The 21,493-nt window shown below is 42.6% G+C and overlaps 1 protein-coding gene across 2 annotated transcripts; it reads left to right on the top strand.

The window, feature by feature from the left end:
• Positions 1-5,870: 5,870 nt before the first annotated feature.
• Positions 5,871-20,661, top strand: ercc6l2 (excision repair cross-complementation group 6-like 2). Of its 2 annotated transcripts, none has more exons than XM_035638796.2 (21): positions 5,871-5,961; positions 6,105-6,223; positions 6,997-7,427; positions 7,532-7,648; positions 7,800-7,993; positions 8,143-8,236; positions 8,386-8,453; positions 8,570-8,777; positions 8,899-9,039; positions 9,410-9,526; positions 9,669-9,788; positions 9,878-9,949; positions 10,350-10,495; positions 10,706-10,801; positions 11,057-11,156; positions 11,600-11,752; positions 12,221-12,304; positions 13,888-14,758; positions 14,842-14,996; positions 15,537-15,694; positions 16,933-20,661. In XM_035638796.2, exons 2-21 carry the CDS (start codon positions 6,196-6,198, stop codon positions 18,197-18,199), a joined length of 4,620 nt encoding a protein of 1,539 aa, XP_035494689.2. In that variant the 5' UTR covers positions 5,871-5,961; positions 6,105-6,195; the 3' UTR covers positions 18,200-20,661. The 2 variants fall into 2 exon arrangements, with proteins under 2 accessions (XP_035494689.2, XP_035494690.2); XM_035638797.2 differs by having other exon boundaries at positions 5,894-5,961; positions 6,110-6,223.
• The last annotated feature ends 832 nt before the right edge of the window (positions 20,662-21,493 follow it).

The following is a 21,493-nucleotide window of genomic DNA, read 5'->3' as shown; positions in this document are numbered from 1 at the left end:
TCTCCAGACCACACACAGACAGAGCAGGAGAGGGAGGGATGGATGAAGGGAGGGAGGATATGGAGAAGTTGCAAAAAAAAAAGGAAGAGAGGGAAAGGGAGATGGATGGAAGGGGGAGGGACAGGGGGCTGTTATGGGTAACTGCTGATATTAGGTCACTATGGGCACCAAGGCATTGTGACTGTAATCGGTCACTTTGATGATAGTGTGTGTGTGTGTGTGTGTGTGTGTGTGTGTGTGTGTGTGTGTGTGTGGTCTAGGTATTAGTGATGCTTTGGGAACTTGTCTCCATCATGTAAATCATTGCATCTTAAGGGGAAGAGATGTTTTAAGTTTAGGGTGATGTTATGTTTGGGTTAAAGCAAGAGGTAGTTATGGTTAACATTAGTCCAGTGTATATATTCTGTGCGTACAGTATGTGTGGGGGCTCACGAACAGTGCCCACATGAGGGCTACATTGTACAGAATTTTCTTTGACAAGATTGAAAAAAATGGGAAACAACACATCATTTCCTCAGGATATTTTGAATTGCAACCCAACAAGTCTAAAGGTCACATCATTCATTTCTTGTGCCTCCACTATCTCATTTGAGCAACAAGTTCATGTTAAAGCAGTTATGTTTTACAAATTGAAAATGCTTCTTCCCATTACTCCTCAGCTGACTTGGTGTAAGGATTAATCATTCAGCACATATGGCTATTTTTCACCATCATGCGTTTGCAAAGAGAACAACAATGACCTAAGCAAAAAGCGCATGCAAGCGTGTTGGATGAACAGTGCATTCTAAAAACGCTCTGGACCAGAAGGCTCAGGCTTTTGATTTAATACATTGTGAGTTCAAGCAGATCATCACAGAGCAAAAAATACACTTTCCGCACCCACATCAGTAATTATAATTTCAAATAAAAATCTTTTTGTGAGATGGTTGTAACATTTCCAGCTCAACTCTTGTTGATATAAAATGTGTGGGACTACTCAAGTGTCCAGTGGCCTCAGAACTGAAGGCTACAGGTCATGGGAGACTTCATGGCACAACAAGATGTCCAGAAGAAGAAGCCCTGAGGATAAGAAATATAGGATAATATCTATCCGGCAAGGAAGCTGAGTAAAAGGGCTCTGCTACATTACTACATACAGGCTATTACTTAATCTACTACTGTAATTTTTTTTTAACTTGGTGTATGTTACGAGTTTTTGCTTTGACTGTGTGCCTTTATCTCTGTGATTCACTGTGAAGTTTTCCAGCTCTGACTTGTGTATTCGAGGGAATGCAGTGCAGCCATGAAGGAGAAAGCAATGTGTGCTAAATGGTCCATAAGCGTGGCTTGGAACTGGCCCCTGCAAGCCCCTCTGGACCCCATATGGTGAATGTGTATGTGTGTGTGTGTGTGTGTGTGTGTGTGTGTGTGTGTGTGTGTGTGTGTGTGTGTGCGCTACATGCATGGATGCATGGCCTAGCCCTCTGCAGGTCTGCTACCCACCAGATAACATCCCATAAAACACTGACACAACGACGCAGACACACAGGCATGCACATAAGGGCATTGTGGAATCCAGTGTTCCATATAGGTATACAGGTTCCACATTCAACCTCTATCTCTCTTCACACACAGCAACTCCTGCAAACAAAAATCCTTCCAATCAAGCACCCTTGTCTCCACATCTCCCTTGTAGGAGCTGAACTACGACAGACACCACGTTGTACTCCCCCGATCCCGATTGTGAGGTGGGGAGTGGAGGGGAACATAATTGCATGCTTAAACGCCTGAGAAACGGACGTCCAGTTCTGCTGAGTTGGTGCTTTTTGTGTGGCCTCATTGTTGGGACGTGCAGTCATGCAGCTCTTTGAGTCCCTGTCGGTGTTCATGTTGGTTTAGGGGTGGTTCAGAAGAGTGGAAGAGGGGGAAATCTTGTCTAGTGGCCAGATATTTCATTCCAAGACCAAGCACTTTGTGCCTGCTCACCATGTCTGGCAGGGAGAGGGTGACTGTGACCAGAATTGAGTAAAACTCCAAGAGCAATCAGAGGCTCTTCTCTCTTTCTGTTGAATGTTCTGTCCCATGATCTAACAATGATGTTTTCAGCCATTTAATGGAATGTTTTGAAGGGCCTGCAAGGGTAAGACACAAACTATACACAGGCACACATCCTATACAAATGCACACACATGCATTGACGCCACATTCAGTTATACTTTCGGGTTGATGTGCTTAGTGTGGCCAAAGTGGACAAACAAAAGGCTCCTCTATGGGGCTGCAGTGTAATGAGAGGCGGTTCGATCGTAAATATGTTGTTCTACAAAGTTTTCCATCTCACTGCAGGACAAAAGGGACAAGCCATCAAGTACGGGTCATCAGAGGCTTCTACGTTGTAAATCATCTCACTGAGCAGCATCAGTCGTGTCATCACGGCTGTCTGAGGCCTAAAAGTGGTCGTCAGAGGTAGCAGGAGTCGTCAAACCATAGGTGGCCACTTCTGCAACAGCAGTGACAGTGATGCATAAGAACAAAGCAATTGTTTGTTTTGATCCCCCAATTCATTGCTTGTAGGATCTCTGTGATTTCATTTCCAAAATCATCTGTGTGATATCATTTCTCAAAGCAGTTTAGTTTAAAAAAACAAACATTATCACAAAAGAATTTTTTTTGCCATTCTGTGCAGTAACTGGAACGAAAAACGTAAAATGTGCGTGAGAGTAAGAAACATTAGCAAAGACCAAAAAATTCCACAAAATGTTCCTTTGTATCTCACTTCTTAATTGTCATATTTAATCATATGCAACTGTATTTGGTATAATGATGTCCAAACTTCTGTAACGTAGTATAAGTAGCAAGAGATGAGAGGAGGAAAAAGCAGCCAAAACATATGAATTCGCCCTTTTGATTAAAAACCACGTGGGTCGTGTTGATTTTAAACATGTGACATCATATTAATCCAACTGTTGTCAGTTTGGTGAAGTGGAGACACACTCACACCATGGATGAACTGTTGAGGAACTAATGAAATACATAAAATGGGACAGCGAGAGAAGACAAATGAGAATTAAAAAAAAGGAAAGCATAAATTATCAACTTAATTTTCCACCTCTGCAATCAATGCTTATGAAGCTGAAACTGTCGTTTTTGGCACGGTGGTAATTGCTTTTGGCCCGTGGCAGACTCTCTGACTCATGGGGGAGGAGGTGGAACACAGATGGAGTGTTTCCGAAGCTCCTGTGAGCGGGACAAGACCTCCATTCAGGTCTTCCTCTCCAACCACTGATTATGACCAACAACAGAAGTTTAGCAAGCGTCTGGTCCGACACTATGTTTTATTAAAACAAAAATCTCAATTCAGCCAAATGAATTTGACTCGGTTGAAAAAGCTACGGCTTCAGGAAGCACCTTGTCCAGATGAATAAGTTTGCTTGAGTCAATCCAGGTGGGTTTCTTGAAGCCAGCAGGGAAATTTCCTGACCCCGTTTGAATAAATCATGAAGCACTCCTCTTTCAGTCTTTAGAGATTATTGTTGTATTTGTGATCACACTGATCTTACTTAAAGCGGCACCTCAAAAAACCCTACACCTGCAACCAAGCACCGATTGGACGGACCAGCTGTCAATCAAGTTTTATCCATGCTACCGTGCTATATCGTCTATTTTACTCTAAATGAGACCACAATTTACAAAATTAACACCATGCTGTACTGAAGAAGACTTAAAACTCCTCAGGAAAATGTTAACAGATACCTGAGGGATTACCAGAGGGAAGGTATCAGGTTCATTTACAACAACTACACCCGCCCCAGTTGATGTATCCCGGGGGATGACATGGGACTTGGAAAAACTGTACAGGTAAAAAAGTACATTAGCTGCAAAACTATTTTCATTCTTGTTTAAGTCTCTGTATTTCTTCTTCACACTTGTATCATCTTCATCTCTTTTTGCAACCAAAGAGTCGCATACAGGTTTCAAGTGCTTCTTTTCTGGCTTCATTTTCCCGACCCAGTGACTACATCCATTTTTAAATACAGTTTATGGTTTTAATCCATGAATCTGCTGCCGTTAGCCAGCACGAAGAATATATTCTTCACTTTAATATGATACCCTGCCTTTTCCATCTGTTTTTTCTATTGTGGTGTTTGTAATGTATTCATTTAATTAAATACTTTGACCACAACAGGATAAAAAAAACCTGTTGCCTCTTGATCATAAATCAAAAATGTAAAGATTTTCATAAAATTCAACATCAACTTAAAGCTACATTTAAGTTGAACAACTAACACTTCATTTCTAAAAAAATTAAAATTAAAATTAAAAACAAAGCCCAGCACAGCCCATTACACAGTCACTTAACAAAATCAACTAGTCATCTGTGAAAATGCCTGTTGATGAGAACTTGTTATTTGCAGCCAGTGATCTATTTATCCCAACTGTATCTGCCTGAGTGGTAATGTATTATTGCAAATGAGGCCAGAGAAAGCCCTTGTGGTCCTGTGAGAGAACAAGTGTGTATGCGATCGAGTGCAGTATGTAAACCGTTTGACATCAGTGTTTGGGCTTTATTTATGAGAACATCTGTGGCAGCTGCCCTATAAATTCCCAGTGTAGTGAAAACTGGAACAAAACGTTTCTTTTTTGTATGGCAGTGTACCATTGCGAGGAAGCGGACCTTGTCGTGCCTCATCTGGAGCACCATGGCCAACGTTTGGGGAAAGTCAAATCGGGGATGGAGAACTGACACGGTGCTACGGTGTGTTTAGGAATCTGTCGTGTGTAGCAGCAGGCAACTTTTAAGTGAGCTTACTGTTGGCCTTCATATCAACTCCAGAAGATGGACAAACACGTCTCATCGCCTTACCATATTTCAACAGACCACTAAGTCTCAGGTCTTTCATGTCTTTTTTTCTAATTCCTTTACTTCCACCGTCTGTCTGAACTTAAGAGTGTTATTCTCTTGACTATTGAGCAATATGGGTTGCTACAATGATGCTGTTGTACTTTGTCTCCAAAAATCTTTCCAGCGTCAGGATCTGCAATCTATACTTTTACCCTACCCTCATAAATATGTTTTTTTTATTCCTCAAGTTTAAATACACCTACCAAGTATTTAATAACACCGCTGCCCATTTAATGATAAAACCATCCTGTTTCATTAATTTTTAGTAAAGATAAATAAAATACCAATCAGACCAGGAATTAAGTGAAATAATTAAGCAGGAATTATACATTGATACTTCAGATTATATAGCTAGAAGAAACGTCCTCTGCACAGAGTAACCAACACAATAAAGAACACAACAAAGATGCATGACACGATAAAGTATATATATATTTGAAATAAGTTTTAAATTATTATTGAATATAAAAAATTAAAACAGGCAATCAAACAGTACATGTAAATAACATCATAATTCTGCAGTCATATTAAGATTTATTACACGTGGTTTGTTAAAATCAACACAATTATGTATATTTTGGAATATGTAATGGAAGCCTATATGAGCAGCATGGACCAAATAGCCAACTACAAGTGGCAACAGACAAATTAACATGTTATCTGATTATATTTATGGTTTTACAACTAGCTGTTTACAGCACTGAAGAAAACATTTCTATTATTTTACAGTGACTACCAATCGGATTTTATAACCGAATGTTTTTCATTAAATCACTGAAAAAACGTTCGTTTTTGTTCTATTCCATGGAAAGGTCATTTAGATTCTACGCAGCACTTTCGAAGCAAACTTTCGACACAGAAAATTTGTGCAAAAAAATGTAAAAATCAGACGAGACAAAAAGGCCCACTATTTAAAAAGTTTGTGAGGATATGTTTTCACGAAAAAAAAATTTGGGGTGGAGGGGGAGGAATCGGTGAAATGTTTGGAAAGTGCGGACGTGGTTGTGAACATTGATAAACATTCAGCCAGTTGCAGTGAAGCTGCTGCTGAGTCTGGAGCATCACAGACTGTGAGTTAAAAGGTCTGTACCTTCTTTTTTGACAGATAAATGAAGTTGACGGTGGATAACGTATTCACGGCTCAGTCAGAATGATACGACTCGACATGAACTGTGTTCTCTGCTCTTTTCTAACTGTCGCGTTTCCCCTTTGTTGTGAACGGAAGCTTAGCAGGTCGAGCTAGCTAACAAGCTACAGGGACTCTCGCTCGACGTGAAGCAACAGAACAGAGATGAGGATGCTCACTAGGACTCCTGATGGCTTCAACTTCTGCAGATGAGAGAGGTTCGTGAGGCGTCTTTTAACTTGTGCCACTCTCTCTGTTGGTCACTGTGTTTCCAAACATGGACGAGAAGTGAAGCTTCCGCAGCGTTTCTCCTACAACCAATCAGCGTCCATGTCTATTTTGCGTTGACACACTAGTGAGTGATGAGGTTTATTTAATCAGCCGGACAGATTGCTATATTGAATTGGAAAATAGTTTTATATTGTCAGATTTAAAAGTAGTGTTAATGTCCCCGAAACATGCCCGCAAAGTTGCTATTTCTCATATAATATTTTCATCCCCATTACATTAAAACCAAGATGAAATTTGGACTCATTTTGACCTAAAGACGGATTGTCATGCTCTCTGACACTCTCCAAAAAAAGCCACATTACCTTTGGACCTTTGATGACGCAAGTTCAATAATTGATTAGACATAAAGTTATTAATTAATCAAAAAAGTCAAAATTTTCTGATTTCAGCTTCTTTAATGTGAATAGTTCCTGTTTTATTTTCTCCTCTATGGCGAGCTTTGGTTTGTGGACAAAATGTAACATCATATTGGGGTTATGACAATTGATGGACCAAACATCTCCAATCCAGTAATAAAGAAAATTAATCGACAATGAAAATAAATAATCGTTAGTTGCATACCTAAAAACATCCCGTGAGGATGTCACTTAGCTCTGTGTGAAATTATAACTGCCATCTGTCACGGTTTACCATCATTGTGTTATATTCTTAGGAAATTAAGAATATAAAACAGTAAATACAACATAATTCATGTTCACAGCAACGTGGCGTGAAGGTGACAGTTGTCTGGCTCCGAACCCAAAGGATGGCACCTTGAAAGAGGCCATTATCCAGAGACTGACCTCCACCTTACACAGTAATGACTCTACTGCATGGGTGATTTTTACTGACTGTAATAGAGATGAAAAAAAGGAAGAAGAGGAGGAGGTGGCCATACCTGTCTCAAATCTCATGCGACCAGACTTGAATGAATTCACCCAGGAGAAACCAGTGTTTCCCAGCATTATCACAGAGCCCAGGCTCTGTGTCCCGCTAGAGCTGAGTGATGCTGACGGAGATCGAGTCCCTTACACCATCAACAGATACCTGAGGGATTACCAGAGGGAAGGTATCAGGTTCATTTACAACAACTACACCTGCCCCAGTGGATGTATCCTGGGGGATGACATGGGACTTGGAAAAACTGTACAGGTAAAAAAGTACATTAGCTGCAAAACTATTTTCATTCTTATTTAAGTCTCTGTATTTCTTCTTCACACTTGTATCATCTTCATCTCTTTCGATCTTGTCTTTAGGTCATTGGTTTTCTTGCTGCTGTGCTGCACAAAACGGGCACATGGGAGGACACAAAGAAGAACAGGCCTCAGTTTCTGCAGAGTCAGATCCCCTCCAAGCAAAGTAAACCCAACAAAGTGGGTAAAGACAAATTGGGAATTATGAAATATAATGGGAATACCAGGGGCATTCAATCAAGTGCTGTAATAGTTTAAGAGTGTATAACAGAACAATAAGAGTATTGATTTGTAATCAGCAGGATTTTGGTTTCCCTGTTATCTGGTCTAGGTGTTCCTCATTGTGGCCCCACTGTCAGTGCTTTACAACTGGAAAGATGAACTGGACGCATGGGGTCATTTCCAGTGCGTGGTGGTCCATGGGCTGAGGAAAGAGGAGGAATTGGCTCGCATCAAGAAGGGACGCGTTGAAATTGCTCTCACCACCTATGAGACTCTGCGCCTTTGTCTGGATCAGTTTAATAAGTAAGAGCCATACTCGAAACACCCAAGAAACAAATACCAGAAATTATATGTTTTCTGTATTCATGCTTTTTTTTTTTCTTTTTTTTTTTTTTAGATCTGTGATAGAATCGATATTTCTCACTGTGTATTTGTGTTTGTACTCCCTGCAGCATAGACTGGTCTGCTGTGGTCGTGGATGAGGCCCACAAGATAAAGAATCCAAGCTCTCAAATCACTCAGGCCATGAAGGAGCTGAAATGTAAGGTCAGCAAGTTTTGTTTGTCATTATTTTTAGTATGTGAATGGTTATAACTCCAGCATAAAAAAGAATGATAAATACATCACATGCTTAGCTTAGCTTAGCATTTGGAACAAGGTTTTGATGCTAGCTTTGCTTTTATATTCCTTATCAGGTCAGAATTGGTCTCACTGGCACCATCCTACAGAACAACCTCGAGGAGCTGTGGTGTGTCATGGACTGGTATTTAATTTTTATATTGCAACACATTTGTCATTTGCATATTTCTGGCATTGTATTGCCTAAAGTGGAATATAAGTGAGTTTGCTTTCATACTGTATATACTGTATTCTGTCTAGGGCTATACCTCGTTGTCTTGGCAGCCTAGGAAATTTCAAGAACAAGTTTTCAGATCCGATCGAGCAAGGGCAGAGGCACAGTGCAACCAAGCGTGCCCTGGCTACAGCCAGGAAATCTGTGAGAGCCCTGGTGAGGAAGATTTCTCATTGGTTCCTCAGAAGGACTAAATCTCTCATCAAAGATCAACTACCTAAGAAAAATGACAGGGTGAGATTGAAACTCCAGAAACTTGCCGTTTTATTTTCATAATATTGAGATGCAAGGCTAAGGTCTACGGTGTCTCGAATCATCCCTTTAAGACATGCTGGGGTGTTGGTTTCATTCCCAGGTGGTGTATTGCTCTCTGACAGAATTTCAGCAAACCGTTTATCAGACAGTGCTGGATAGTGAAGACGTCATGTTAATGCTGAGGTCTTCAGAGAAATGTGACTGTCAAAGTGGACGCACCCGCAGGAGCTGCTGCTATGAAGTTAGTTCTCCCATCTTACCACCGTGCACCCATGTATGCCATGAAATGTATCCCAGCAAGCTATTTTTTTTACAGATTCCCATTTCAGTTAAAGGGAATGTGTCTTTTCAATTTGCATATATATATATAAAGGTGTTGAAGAAAATGTTTTGTGTAAAGTATTTGAACTGACCCTTCAAGTATCTAAGTCTTGTATTTCCTCATGGTCATTTTCTGTAGAGTGCATTACACTAGAAATTCAAAACACAGCTTTGTAGCCATCTACAATACGTGGTTGTGGATCCAATGCAGGAGAACCCTAATAGTTCATCTTTTGAATAAATGTCATATGTATGTGAACCCTTTTTAATAAAAAAATGTTCTGTTTCAGAAAAACTCTGAAGGTGTTCCAGTGAGGGACCTATACTTTAGTTACTTGGCCATTTTGAGGAAGGTTGCCAACCATGTCGCGTTGCTTCAGTCACCTGCAGGGACCAGTAAGAAACAGGTACAACTCTTTCCCTATAACTAGTAGAATTACTAGTTATATTATACAAGCTCATGATGTTTTCTGCTCCCAGACCAATTTCTCCAGATTCCATAAGTTCATACCACATTTTCTGCATTTCAACACAGATTATTTCTTGCAGGAAAAGTATTTGACTACTATTTGCCAGAAGGTTTTCCAAAAGTTTCCGGACTTTGTGCGAAGCTGCAAAGATGAAGCGTTTGAGGCATTGTCGGACCCAATGTACAGTGGAAAGATGAAGGTACAGCTTAGGAACAAAGGCTCAGTCACCTGCTCAATATGGGCTGTTTCAGTTGTTAAGTTAAGTTAACGTATTTGTGTCCCTTTCAGGTTTTGCAGAAGCTGCTCAAATATTATCTGCAAAAGAGAGATAAAGTTCTTCTTTTCTCTCTCTCAACTAAGGTGAGAGCCGTGTTTGTGTGGGTGCCTTAGTGCCTATTTAAATCATGGAAATGTAAAATACTTTTGTCGGATGAGCAGTGGGGTGAGATGTCTACCAGTACCAAAATGATTTGATGCTGAGTTGGAGCACATTTGTTGTTTTGAGTTAAGGCTTGGGATTTTCATAAGTGAGGGCAATAATTATTGCTGTCACCTGAGACAGTTTGATAACACAGGTCATATTTTCATGGCCTATACAGGTCAAGGTTCAGTATTACCCCCTAAGGGGATATTGCTTTTTATTATATTTGTTTCTCTAGAATCTACGCATTCCCTCTCATACAAGTATATTCATATAGTTGATACAGAGGTTCACACTGTCGTTTTTTTACACAATAATTAATGTGCTTCGACCTGTCAGCTGTTGGATGTGCTGGAGAGCTACTGCATGGCCGAGGGGCTGGACTACAGCAGATTGGACGGTACCACCAAGTCCAAAGAGAGACTTCACATTGTCAAAGAATTCAACAGCTCCTCTCACACCAACATCTGCCTGGTTTCCACCATGTAAGTGCCACAATAAAGTGGTTTTTTTAATAGTTATTTATAGCATTTTGTGGTGCTTTTACCTAAAATCAAGACCTTGAAGCTTTACCAGTATGAGAATAATTAATACTGTGTCTTCTACAGTTATTTCTGTTTCAACACGTGTTTATTTTAAACATCCAAAACCTTGACTCTGCTGATATCTGATATCTGATCTGTTTGTACCATCAGGGCCGGTGGTCTTGGCCTTAACTTTGTAGGGGCTAATGTGGTAGTGCTGTTTGACCCCACGTGGAACCCAGCAAATGACCTTCAGGCTATTGACAGGTAGGTCGTGGGCCACATGGTGACAGACCATGACAATTTTACACTATATTTCAGCCAAAGAGGTTTAACTGTAAAGCATTATTTTTGTTTTCGACTACCTCGTTAGGATCAAGAACCCAATGTTTGTGTTTGTACATGTGTGTGCGTGCCTGCGTGCGTGCCTGCGTGCGTGCCTGCGTGTGTGCCCGTGTGTGCGTGCGCGCGTGTGCTTGCGTGTGCGTGTGCTTGTGTGTGCCCGTGTGTTTGTTCTCTCAGGGCATATCGTATTGGCCAGTGCAGGGATGTGACTGTTCTCCGGCTTATTTCATTGGGGACTGTGGAGGAGGTTATCTACCTCAGACAAGTTTACAAACAGGTACCACCCACAATTATGACCACATAATCATAATGTAATCTCTCAGCAAGACACTTTCAAATATAACTTACAAGTCTTTAAAGTTATGTATTGTTCATATTTACAAAGGATAGACAAACTGGGTCACAGAGAGTTTTTACTTTGTATGTGACGGCTGATGCACAGGAATGTTGTTTTAGTTGACTAATCATATGATAGAAAACTGTTCCAGTACATCACAGTACATCACAGTAGCAACACATCTGTGTTATCTTTTATGTATCTACTACATATAGACACCAGATCACCAGATCTTTAATTTCTTCACACACTCTTTCTTCCACTTGCCAGCATTTCACATATCTATTGCACAAACTTTCTTTATTTTCCACAGGAAATGTAGTTTTGGTGCCCTATGTTGATATTTTTTTCATAACCTGTATATCCACACTTCTATGTTCCAGCAATTGCAGTGCTCAGTCGTTGGCAAGGAGAGCTCACGACGGTATTTCGAGGCAGTGCAGGGGCATATTGTCCACAAGGGGGAGCTGTTTGGGCTCAAGAACCTCTTCAGACTGCAGACCCAAGGGACGTGTCTCACCCGCAAGATACTAGAGGTTCGCACTTTCGCCTTTTGCTGTTTGATCGATGATGTGTTCTACTGTAGCGTACTACTTCAACTCACCTCATTCTGAACGTTTGTTAGTTACTTTGCCATCGACAGTGTAGACGCCAAATACTTCAACATGCTGTTTCTCAGATGCTTTGCTGACGCGATTGTCCACCCAGGGTTGGTGGTTTGTTCTCCATTTTAGTAGGAAAGAACATAATATTACTAGCTTGATAGGTCAATAGGGCATGCCGCAGGTCAAGATGATACTGAAGTTTTAGAGCGCCCTCTACTGGATTACAACGTAAACTACTTCAAACTGACTGCTATGATATTCGAGCAGGTCTCTACAATTTCGACTAAAAAATATAACGTTATGTCCAGTAAAAACTGAAAAACTTTTTTGATGATTGTGACAACACTTGACTTGGTTTGTACAATGAACATTTAATATTTTAATTTGTGTATCTTTCAGAGAGAAGGACAAGTGGAGGCCGGAGTAATCACGACCAGCACAAACACAGGCGAAGAGAAGGAGGACGGCGGAAAAGGAGTTGGTGTGAGTAACTCTGCCGTTCTCACAGAGCCAGAACATGGGGCACTCGTCTTTTCCCATCCCTCACTCCATCTTCTTTCCCAGGCAGCCCACTCGCCCCCCTTTTCCCATGTGAATGAGGGGATACCTCAAACAGGGATCTTCCTGTCTGTCAGTCAAACAACCCACAAAGGGGGAAAAAAGCAGTTTGTACTTTCAGGGAATTAGATAAATTATGTTATTCCATATTCAGAAAAGAAGAACGAGGTGAAACTAATTCCGAAGTCTTGTCTTGTCAGTATCGTGTAGTCACACCTCTGTACTGAAGGCTTTTCAGATGGTTTAAAAGAAAAAGAAAAAAAGTTTGTAATTACTTCTCGGCAGCTGTGGTTAGCTTGAGTTCAGGCAGTTAGAATAGTTTCATGTGGTTGGAAAAAATAAGAAGAATCCATGCAGATCTCAGACCACCCCTGCTCGGTATGTTTCAGCTGTTATATGTATATAATGTACACTCCTGCCATTTTAAAACTGAAAAAAGCTACTACTTACTGCCTAAGCTGTGAGTGTTTACGACATACCTAGCTTTAGAACATTGTTTACAGAAGCGTCTTTGAAGGTTTTTGATAATTCTTTTTGCCATGAAAAACCTGAAACCTTTGGAAAACGTCGTAACTGACTGAACTGAAGCAGACAGCAGCTCCTGTGCTCCGTAGGTGTGAAAACTACAAACTTTTTTTTCACAGCATCCTTCCAAGCTCTTGGGGCATAAATATTTAAATAATTGCGGTGCAGTCGATTTTGGGTTGAGCACCAGGCCTTTGCGGCCTTGGCTCCTAGAAATATTTTTTTTACACTCAATTCTTTGTAATTTGGCAAAACTGGAGGATCAGGTTCTCTACATCGGCTTCTCGCTTTCTCGGTGATGCCGTGTGAAACAGCTGGATATGATTACTTAGCTCGTCCTAATGGAAGGGGCAGGCCACACTGAATTCTATCATCTCCTCTCAAGCTATTTATTTACACAGTGATACCCCTTATCATCCTGTTCCCAGCCAGGCCAGAGCTGTGCAGCCCACGGCCCCTTTTTTTCTTACAGGACTGCCTCTCCACCGAGGCCATTCAGACTCTTACAAAAATGCAGAATAGACTGGGGCGCCTTGACATGCACAGAAAGAGGTCTGTGTAGAATTGGGGAATAGTCATTCAGTTGGTCACTGTTGTGAAATTAGAATCACAGTTGGTGGCCTTTTCCCATAAAATCCTCGTTCACATAACTTCAGGAAATGTTATGACCCCTTTGTTTTCTTCGTATCGTATTTAGTCGTATTACATCATTACGCAGGGCATGTGTCTTGCTGATGTTTATGATGATTTATTGTTGCAAGCATCTGTTTCGTGTTACACATTGAAATGTCACAGGGGTTGGTCCACGAAAGATGGCATAAACAAGGCAAGTTAAGAATTTGTAGCCTTACGTCGGTCTCTCTACAGTTTATTTACAGTTTTAATATCCGTTTTTTGTTCTCCTATGACCCACCCTGTACCCCTTGCGACGCCCGTCTGCTCCCACTTTTCCTAAGCTGTTTGTTTCTACTGTTTTTTATAAGGAACCTGGAGATTCTGCATCTACAAAGGGCCTTGTACCGAACGATGAACCAGTCAAAGAGAACAGAGATGCATTAAATGTAACCAGAGGGGTGCTGGACTTTAGCAGTGGGAGTGAAGAGGATGATGATGAGCAGAGGTCTAAGAGGAAGGCCTCTAACCCCAGGGCAGTGGATGGGAGCAGGAGTGGGAATGCCACCACTGCTCCTGGTCAAATGAGTCTCATCCAGCATGGTTTCTCAAGACTCCTCGAAAGGGTCAAAGGAAGACCAGAGATGGGCGAAGATGCCGAAGAAAGCCGCTCTGACACAGACGCTGAGGATCATGGGATATCCTTGGACGTTTCCAGTGATTCTGATGGAGAAGATGGAGTGAATGGAGCTGGGGCGAAAAAAAAGAGGGTTTCTCTGTTGAAAGAAAGTGAATTTAAAGTAAACGGGGGGAGAGATGTCAACTCATCTCCAGACAAAAAGGCCAACAAGCTCCAAACATCAGTTCCCACAGTGCACTGCTTTGAGGGTCACTCTGATGAATCTGAGGATTTCGACCTTGAAGAAAGCACGTGGCCCACGAGGGGCGCGTTCAATTCACACAGCAGAGGTCGAGGCAGAGGGAGAGGAACTCCTGACTGTAACAGAAAGAGGCAAACTACCAGTGCAAGGAACAAGGCCAGATCTAAATACACAGAAGTCATAGAGACATTCACATCTTCAGAGGAGGAACACACGCCCGTTAAGAAAGGGAGGTCCACAGGAGGTCACTTCTTGTCTCCACAGACAGATCGGTCGAGAGTGGACATGACGAAAGTCCGAATGAAAAGTCCACCATCTGCAGTCTCCAGAAGAAATGATGGAATGATCGATAATGTTCTAGGTCAGTTTTCTATATCTATATTTACATGCCAAATATCTTCAGCAATCTTAATTTTAAAATGAATGAAGTGAATCTGTCTACAGGGGGTGTACAGGAGGTGGTGTATACCCACTCTAACCAGCGCGTGGTGGGCGGCAGCAGAGCAGAGGAGCTGATCAGCAGAGCAGCTGTTCGAGACGTGTTTGAACGCAAGATGTACTCTCAGCTCCCAGCCAATCATCTTCTAGACATCCCGGAGGTAATATACTGTTGTAACATTGGTGATGAAAAGGGGAAAGAGGGGAAAAAAAGTCATGTCATTTGACATGCTTGTAAGATTGTGTATAAATCATTTTTACTATAGGATATACATTTATTTAAAAACGTCACTTTCCAGTCCCTCATTTCTGTTGTTGCTGTGTAAACGTTGGCCACTTTTTCACAATGTTTTTGTTGACACCCAAATATAACGCTTGGAATATACCTTGGAATATTATAGCTCAAAAATATATGAGTTGAATCCTCACATGAACATCATCCCAATATTTTACAAATCCAGTACAAAGCCAAAAAACATGATCATGACCTAAGTTACCATTCTTTTTGTTTTTTGTTTAATTATTTTGTATTTTATAAATCAAACATCATCAAGCTCTTCTGTATTGGGTTGATAGCGGACATCTTTGGGAAATGTATGTTTTGAGGTACACACATCCTTTAAAGGCAAAAAAAAATTACTAGCTCCGCCTTGATCTGGTCGCTGCTTCTTAAGAACTTCACTCTTGTGTGATTGAACCAGAGCCCGTCACCAAGCCCGCCGGATAGTCTGCCCCATCCTGCCACTGTCAGGCCAGAGAAGCCCACCGCGGACCATCCAGTCAGCTTCACCAGCAAGAGTGTGCAACACACCAGACACACCACCACCATCGTCGGAGAGACTCCCCAGGCCATTCGCAGGTACTGAAAGGGAGTGGAGAAAAGGGAAAAGGCGACAGCAGTGAGGAAATGAGCATATTAGAAAATAAGATATGATGAATTTATAGCTAAGGGAGCCTTAAGCAAATGAGGGAAAAAGAAGATGGGAATGAAGAAGGCAAAGGGGATGAAAGGAGTTGGTAGGTGGAGTAAAAAGTAGAGTAGTGGGGACTCGAGGGAAGGACATTCCTGGCAGTGTAGGGAAGGAGGCCAAAACCCACTATATCGCCCAGATATAGTGTTGAGCGCCCCCACCCGGGCCTCAGGAATTGTGTGTGTGTGTTTGTGTGTGTGCATGTGTGTTTAGCGAGAGACCACCGCTGAGCTTTCCCTTCCACCTATTTCCCAGCATCGTGCCTAAGATTACTCAGTTATGTTCAGGCCCAACGAGTGCAGCAGTTTTACCTCCGTAACCACAGACCTCCTGAGACTAACCAAAAATGATCGCCTGAGGACTTCCAAATGCGCACACACACACACACACACACACACACACACACACACACACACACACACACGCACACACACACACACACACATCCTAAGGGGGATTTATGCACACGTACATACACAAATACACACCCCTGATTCCTAATGCTCACATACACACACACATCCTAAGGAGGATTTATGCACACGTACATACACAAATACACATCCCTGATTCCTAACACACACACACACACACACCTACACTTTCGTGGTCTCACTCCCCAAGGGGAAGACTATATCTCTGCCCAGAGCTTCAGGAAGTGAAAACACACACACTATAGTTATATTGATTTACCCTCAATTAACCTCGCTGTTTTAATGCTTTTAATCCACACGCACATGTTTTACTGCCGTTACTTTTATTTATTGTTTTTTTCCAGTGAAAGCCACAAAATGGTAATAACACCATGATAATGCTGCCGTACCACCAGTGGCTTTGAAGTATTTCTGTCCCTGAGTCTGGTTAGACAAAAATGAAAAAACACACCCCGTACTGCATGGCTGTCTGGATATGAGCTTGAATACGTGGAGTGCTATTCGTATTCAGAATGTCTGATTAATAGTATCGGTCTAAAGCTGTATGTGTTATTTAAATAACAGTATGCACATGTGAATATGATTCAAAGGGAAAATGTTATTTTTAAATCATCTTATCTTCAGTGTCTAACACATTGTTGTGCACAGATTATTTTTCACTCTCCGTTGTCTCTTTGTGTGCCTGTTTGCAGACAGCACATGGAGGAGATGGCGGAAAAATTAAACTTCCCCTCAGTTCATCAGTTTGCATTGGAGATCCTGAGGAGAAACTCATCCCAGAGACTGGCCTGGCTACGACAGTATTACACTTCGTTGAACCATCCCGACCTGGCTAATGCTGTCACAAAAAACTTCCCACAGTCTGACTTAGCTCAGGCCTCCTCCATTTCGGGTGCTACGTCCTCAAAATCTCACACAGAGGGCAGAGCCCGGCAAAGGGATGTTCCCAAGGCCACAAAAAAGCCTAAAAAGAATCCGGATCCCAAAACTAAGCCCGAAATCCCACTAAACAATTTTTCTGTGCCACAAAAAAAGGCTCAAATTCTACAAAACGATTTTCCAGATCCCCAGACACACCCGACAAACCCACAAAATGACGTTCCAGAACCCCAGAAAAAGCAAAAGATCTCACAACAGAATGTTGTAGAACCTCTGAGTGATGTTCCAAGCCCTGAGTCAGAGGAGCAGGAGGAGCCAGTCTGCGGTGCCAGAGGACACAGGAGGACAAAGAGGGGTAGTGTTTCTCGTTCTGGAGCTCACAGAGCCGGTGGTGGTCTTGGCGTGGATCGGGCCGGCAGCAGTGGTCTGGGGTCTGGGAAGCCTGCTGCTTTCCTGAACCACACAGACAGAGATACCCCTTCTTCTCCGGACCTCAGCCATGGCAGGTCCGCTATGTTATCCAAACCCACAGCACGGGGAAGGGAGCGAGAGCAGAAATCGCCGTCCAGGACTAGAGAAACTTTTCAAGGACGGAGAGAAAATTCTCAGACCCCTTCCCCTCCTGACCAGGCCGCTTCTGCCTCAAGTAATCGCTCCTTCCTCACAGATCTGATAGGAGACACCTCAATCCTGGATGATTTATTAAAACCCAAACCCAGGAGTGCACAGCAGCGGAGCACCCCAAAAACCCCAAGACCCTTTGGGTCAGTAATCGCCTCACCTTCTCCATCCAGAATCCCTCTCCATACCGACTCTGGGTCAACAGGCCTCACAGAATCTCTCCCCTCTCCGAGCTCACACACACCAACGACACACCGGCGCAGCACACCAAAGGGCGGTCGCAAAGACTTCTGGGACATCCTGCACGAGGGTAACGAGGAGAGCATCAACAGGTTAACGGATCCGGCAGAAGTGCAGAGGGTTTGCGTCAACGCCAACTTCTCAGCTAGAAGCAAGTCAAGAGACAAGGAGGGCAAAAGTCTCTGGAAGACTAATGACAAGTTTCTATGGAAGAAATAAAACCGAAACAGAGACATTTTTAAAAAGAAAAAACAAAGTTCAGATGTTCTCAACATATTAAATGCTTTTTTTATTGAATTGGCGAGTCGCTAACATGATGTAATGTGTTACATAATGTGTTAATATCTTTGGGAACATAAAGTTCTGTACATTTGTTTAAATGATATTCTCTGTTGCTATATTTCTAAATGTTCTACTTAAAACACAGAAAGCAGGTGGAGCAGTAATTTGAGACATTTATGAGAGAGTTGATCAACTTGAGCCTCGAAAACGGTTGTGAATTTGTCGTAAAAGTGCCGTAATCACAGATTATTTTCAGGATCCATTAATCGTCTGGACTTTATGAATTCCCAGAGCCCAAAAAATGATGTCGTCAAATTGCTTTGTTATCCAAAGATATTTGGTTGAGAATAATGCTGAGTGAGAGAGAGAAGCAGTAAATTGTCACAGTTGAGAAGCTGGAACCATCAGATGGTCATTTGAAAAATGACAAAAAAAATTAAAATGTATTGTCTTTCAATCAAACTCCTTGTTTCAGCTCCAATGTTCGATAAAAAACCTTACGGTCATTGTCACTGTGTAAACTGTTGCTGCATTCGATCCAGCGCTAAGTGGCTCATTTGATGGAAAAACCAACCCGCTGTGGCCACCAGCCATTATCGTTATCGGATACCGTGAAGACTGTTGGGTGGCCCTGCAGAGATATCACTTAGACCTCCTTAATGGCCGCTAACGTCTCTCTGTCACTGTGAAAAACCCCTCGCCCGCTCCCACCCACTCTCAACCAGAGTGTGCACATTGTGGTTTTCTCTGCACAGTAATCTGATCTGATCTGTTGCTCGGCTCGGTTGCGCCTCATACGCCCCATCAGAGTGGAGGCTGCTGCGCTATTAGTGACATAACAACAAGCAGTTGGAGCCAGTGGAGCTGCTGGCATGTACGGCAACATTAACACCCGTGCTTTCATCCGACCTCTCACACTGTCAGTTGACTTTGCTGTAATGATGCATCACTGGGAAAAAAAGGCAAATGTCTGTGTTTGTATATATATACATATGAATATATATACATATGTATATATATAAAAGTCAGACTTTTACATTAATATGGAAGTGAAAACGTTTCCTGTGAGTGCGCATGCGTGTGCTGAACCTGACAGCTGTGTTTGACCTCTTTCAGCTGCTGCGCCGGAGTAAATCAAACCCCGAAGAGAGCGGCCCTGTGTCAGTGTTGTGTTTTCTCCAGCACAAATGAGAAAGTGCTGATAGCCATCAATAAACAAGAGAAAGGACTACGTGCCTCGACAGAGCGCGAGGCTTGGTAAACTGTGTGTGTGTGTGTGTGTGTGTGTGTGTGTGTGTGTGTGTGTGTGTGTGTGTGTGTGTGTGTGTGTGTGTGTGTGTGTGTGTGTGTGTGTGTGTGTGTGTGTGTGTGTGTGTGTGTGTGTGTGTGTGTGTGTGTGTAGACCTTGTGGGTGGTAGACCATGAGAATCTAAACACACACACACACACTGAGGCCACACATCACACCTGTTCAAATCACAGAGGGAGGAGAATAAAAAGCCCTTTCTCTTATCCCAACCCCAAACCCTTCCCTCTCTACTTTTCTCTTTCTGTTTCACCCACACAGCTGAGATTTGCAGATTCCTATCTCGCTCTCTCCCTTTTGTAGTCAGAGTGTGGTTCAAGTGAGACAGCAGAGAGGCTTAGTATTCCACTGACAGTAGAAAAGGCTCCCCAATTGACTGACAGTGGCTGGAGGCTGCTAATGGAGGCCAGCTAAATGGCTCAGTGGCAAACAAAGCTCTCTTATCCTTAATGCGTACGAGGGGGGGGATTCTGCCGAGGATCTGAAGTGAGACGTACAGCCGCCACGAGTGATCGCTGACAATGTCTCGAGTTAGTTGCATTTTGTTTAATCGCATAGTGCGATTTGCCCCACACCTAGAAAAAGTGACGAGAAATGCCACCAAAGAGGCCGATTATTTTTCCACTTCTTCAATTAGTGTCTTGTCTCCTTGTGTGAAGGGGGGGGGTTGTTTATATTCCCTGCCTCGGGAGCCTGGCCGTGTGTGATTCTGTTATATGTCGGACAGATGGACACAGCGGCAGAGGGGCGACTCCGGCCCGGTCGGTTTATTTGCAGACGTCGGACTGTGACACCTAGTTTGATTTGATTTGTAAAAAGCTGTAAATGAGTGGTGACCCCTGCTGACCTGGGCCTCCGAGCTCAGGTCTCCGTACGTTCACTTCGCGTTGTGTTAAGAAGAAGGTCTGCAAACCGCTGCCGATCGTCAACCCGCTCTTGGTCAAATGGTTTTAAACATTAAAGCGCCGGAAAAGTATTTATCTGTAAATATCTTATACATCAGTTTCTACATCAGAAACAACAAATGTAAAAGCAAACAAAAAGCATCTGTTGGTTTGATTTTGCAGTGAAATAAATATTTTTTAAAAGTTTATCCAGATCTTTCCTGTGTGTGTTCCTGCATTTTTCTTTGTATATGGGGGGGATGAATACTTTTTAAAGCTTTTCCTGTAAAGCTGTGTTCATATGTGCGATACCCTCACTTGTGTTAAGGAGCTGACTTAGAATATCCGCCGTCAGGGCCTAAGGCTCAAGATACATATGCCTAATGACCATCATAGGTGTTTATGACGGAACCGGATAAGTAGTTTGTGTCTGTGGCCTATAAAATCTACTTTCAGGTGACTCAGCAAACAAACAACTAAATTGGGGGCGGGGGGGTGCAGAGTCCTCCTTACGGTAACAAGCTGAGGAGGTCTCTAAATGTGAAAAAAGAAGAACCCCCCCCCCATTAGAAAATGGCACATCATTTGCCCGTTCATTCCTATCCTGTTTCCCAGGCAACTGTAATTTGGGTTAATTCACTGGCTCCTGGGCCCTTCCGTTCCCTATTGTGCCCCGTCATAAAAGAGATGCACTACAGATGCACACACACACACACACACACACACACACACGCACACACACACACACGCACGCGCACACACAAACTAAGTTTCTTGTGCTGCAAGAAAGTAAGAGACTAATCCTCATTTTCCTCTGCTTCTCCTCAACGTGGCCAGACATAGGCCGTACGTGCGTGTGAATATCACCGAGGGAGAGGCTGCATGGCTCAGATGTGTTCATTCCCGACACCTGTACGGCGCTCCAGCGGTGAGTTGTGCAGTTGTCCCATTTCCAAATCATGCACAAGAAGACACTTGTCCTCTCCGACCTTGTCCTGTCCTGTAGGTGGAGGGAGACAGAGACCAGGGGGTGGGGGTGGG

The sequence above is a fragment of the Scophthalmus maximus genome, chromosome 19 (genome assembly GCF_022379125.1).
Source record: "Scophthalmus maximus strain ysfricsl-2021 chromosome 19, ASM2237912v1, whole genome shotgun sequence".
NCBI lineage: Eukaryota > Metazoa > Chordata > Actinopteri > Pleuronectiformes > Scophthalmidae > Scophthalmus > Scophthalmus maximus.
Note: the sequence above shows the minus strand (reverse complement) of the source record. Positions and strands in the feature narration are given on the sequence as shown.

Excerpts from the sequence above, each read along its gene's own strand:
- ercc6l2 (XM_035638796.2), top strand. The coding sequence starts at position 6,196 with ATGGCTTCAACTTCTGCAGATGAGAGAG. Across the intron at positions 10,496-10,705 it reads ATCTGCCTGGTTTCCACCAT|GGCCGGTGGTCTTGGCCTTA; the intron begins GTAAGTGCCACA and ends TTGTACCATCAG. Across the intron at positions 10,802-11,056 it reads GACCTTCAGGCTATTGACAG|GGCATATCGTATTGGCCAGT; the intron begins GTAGGTCGTGGG and ends TTGTTCTCTCAG.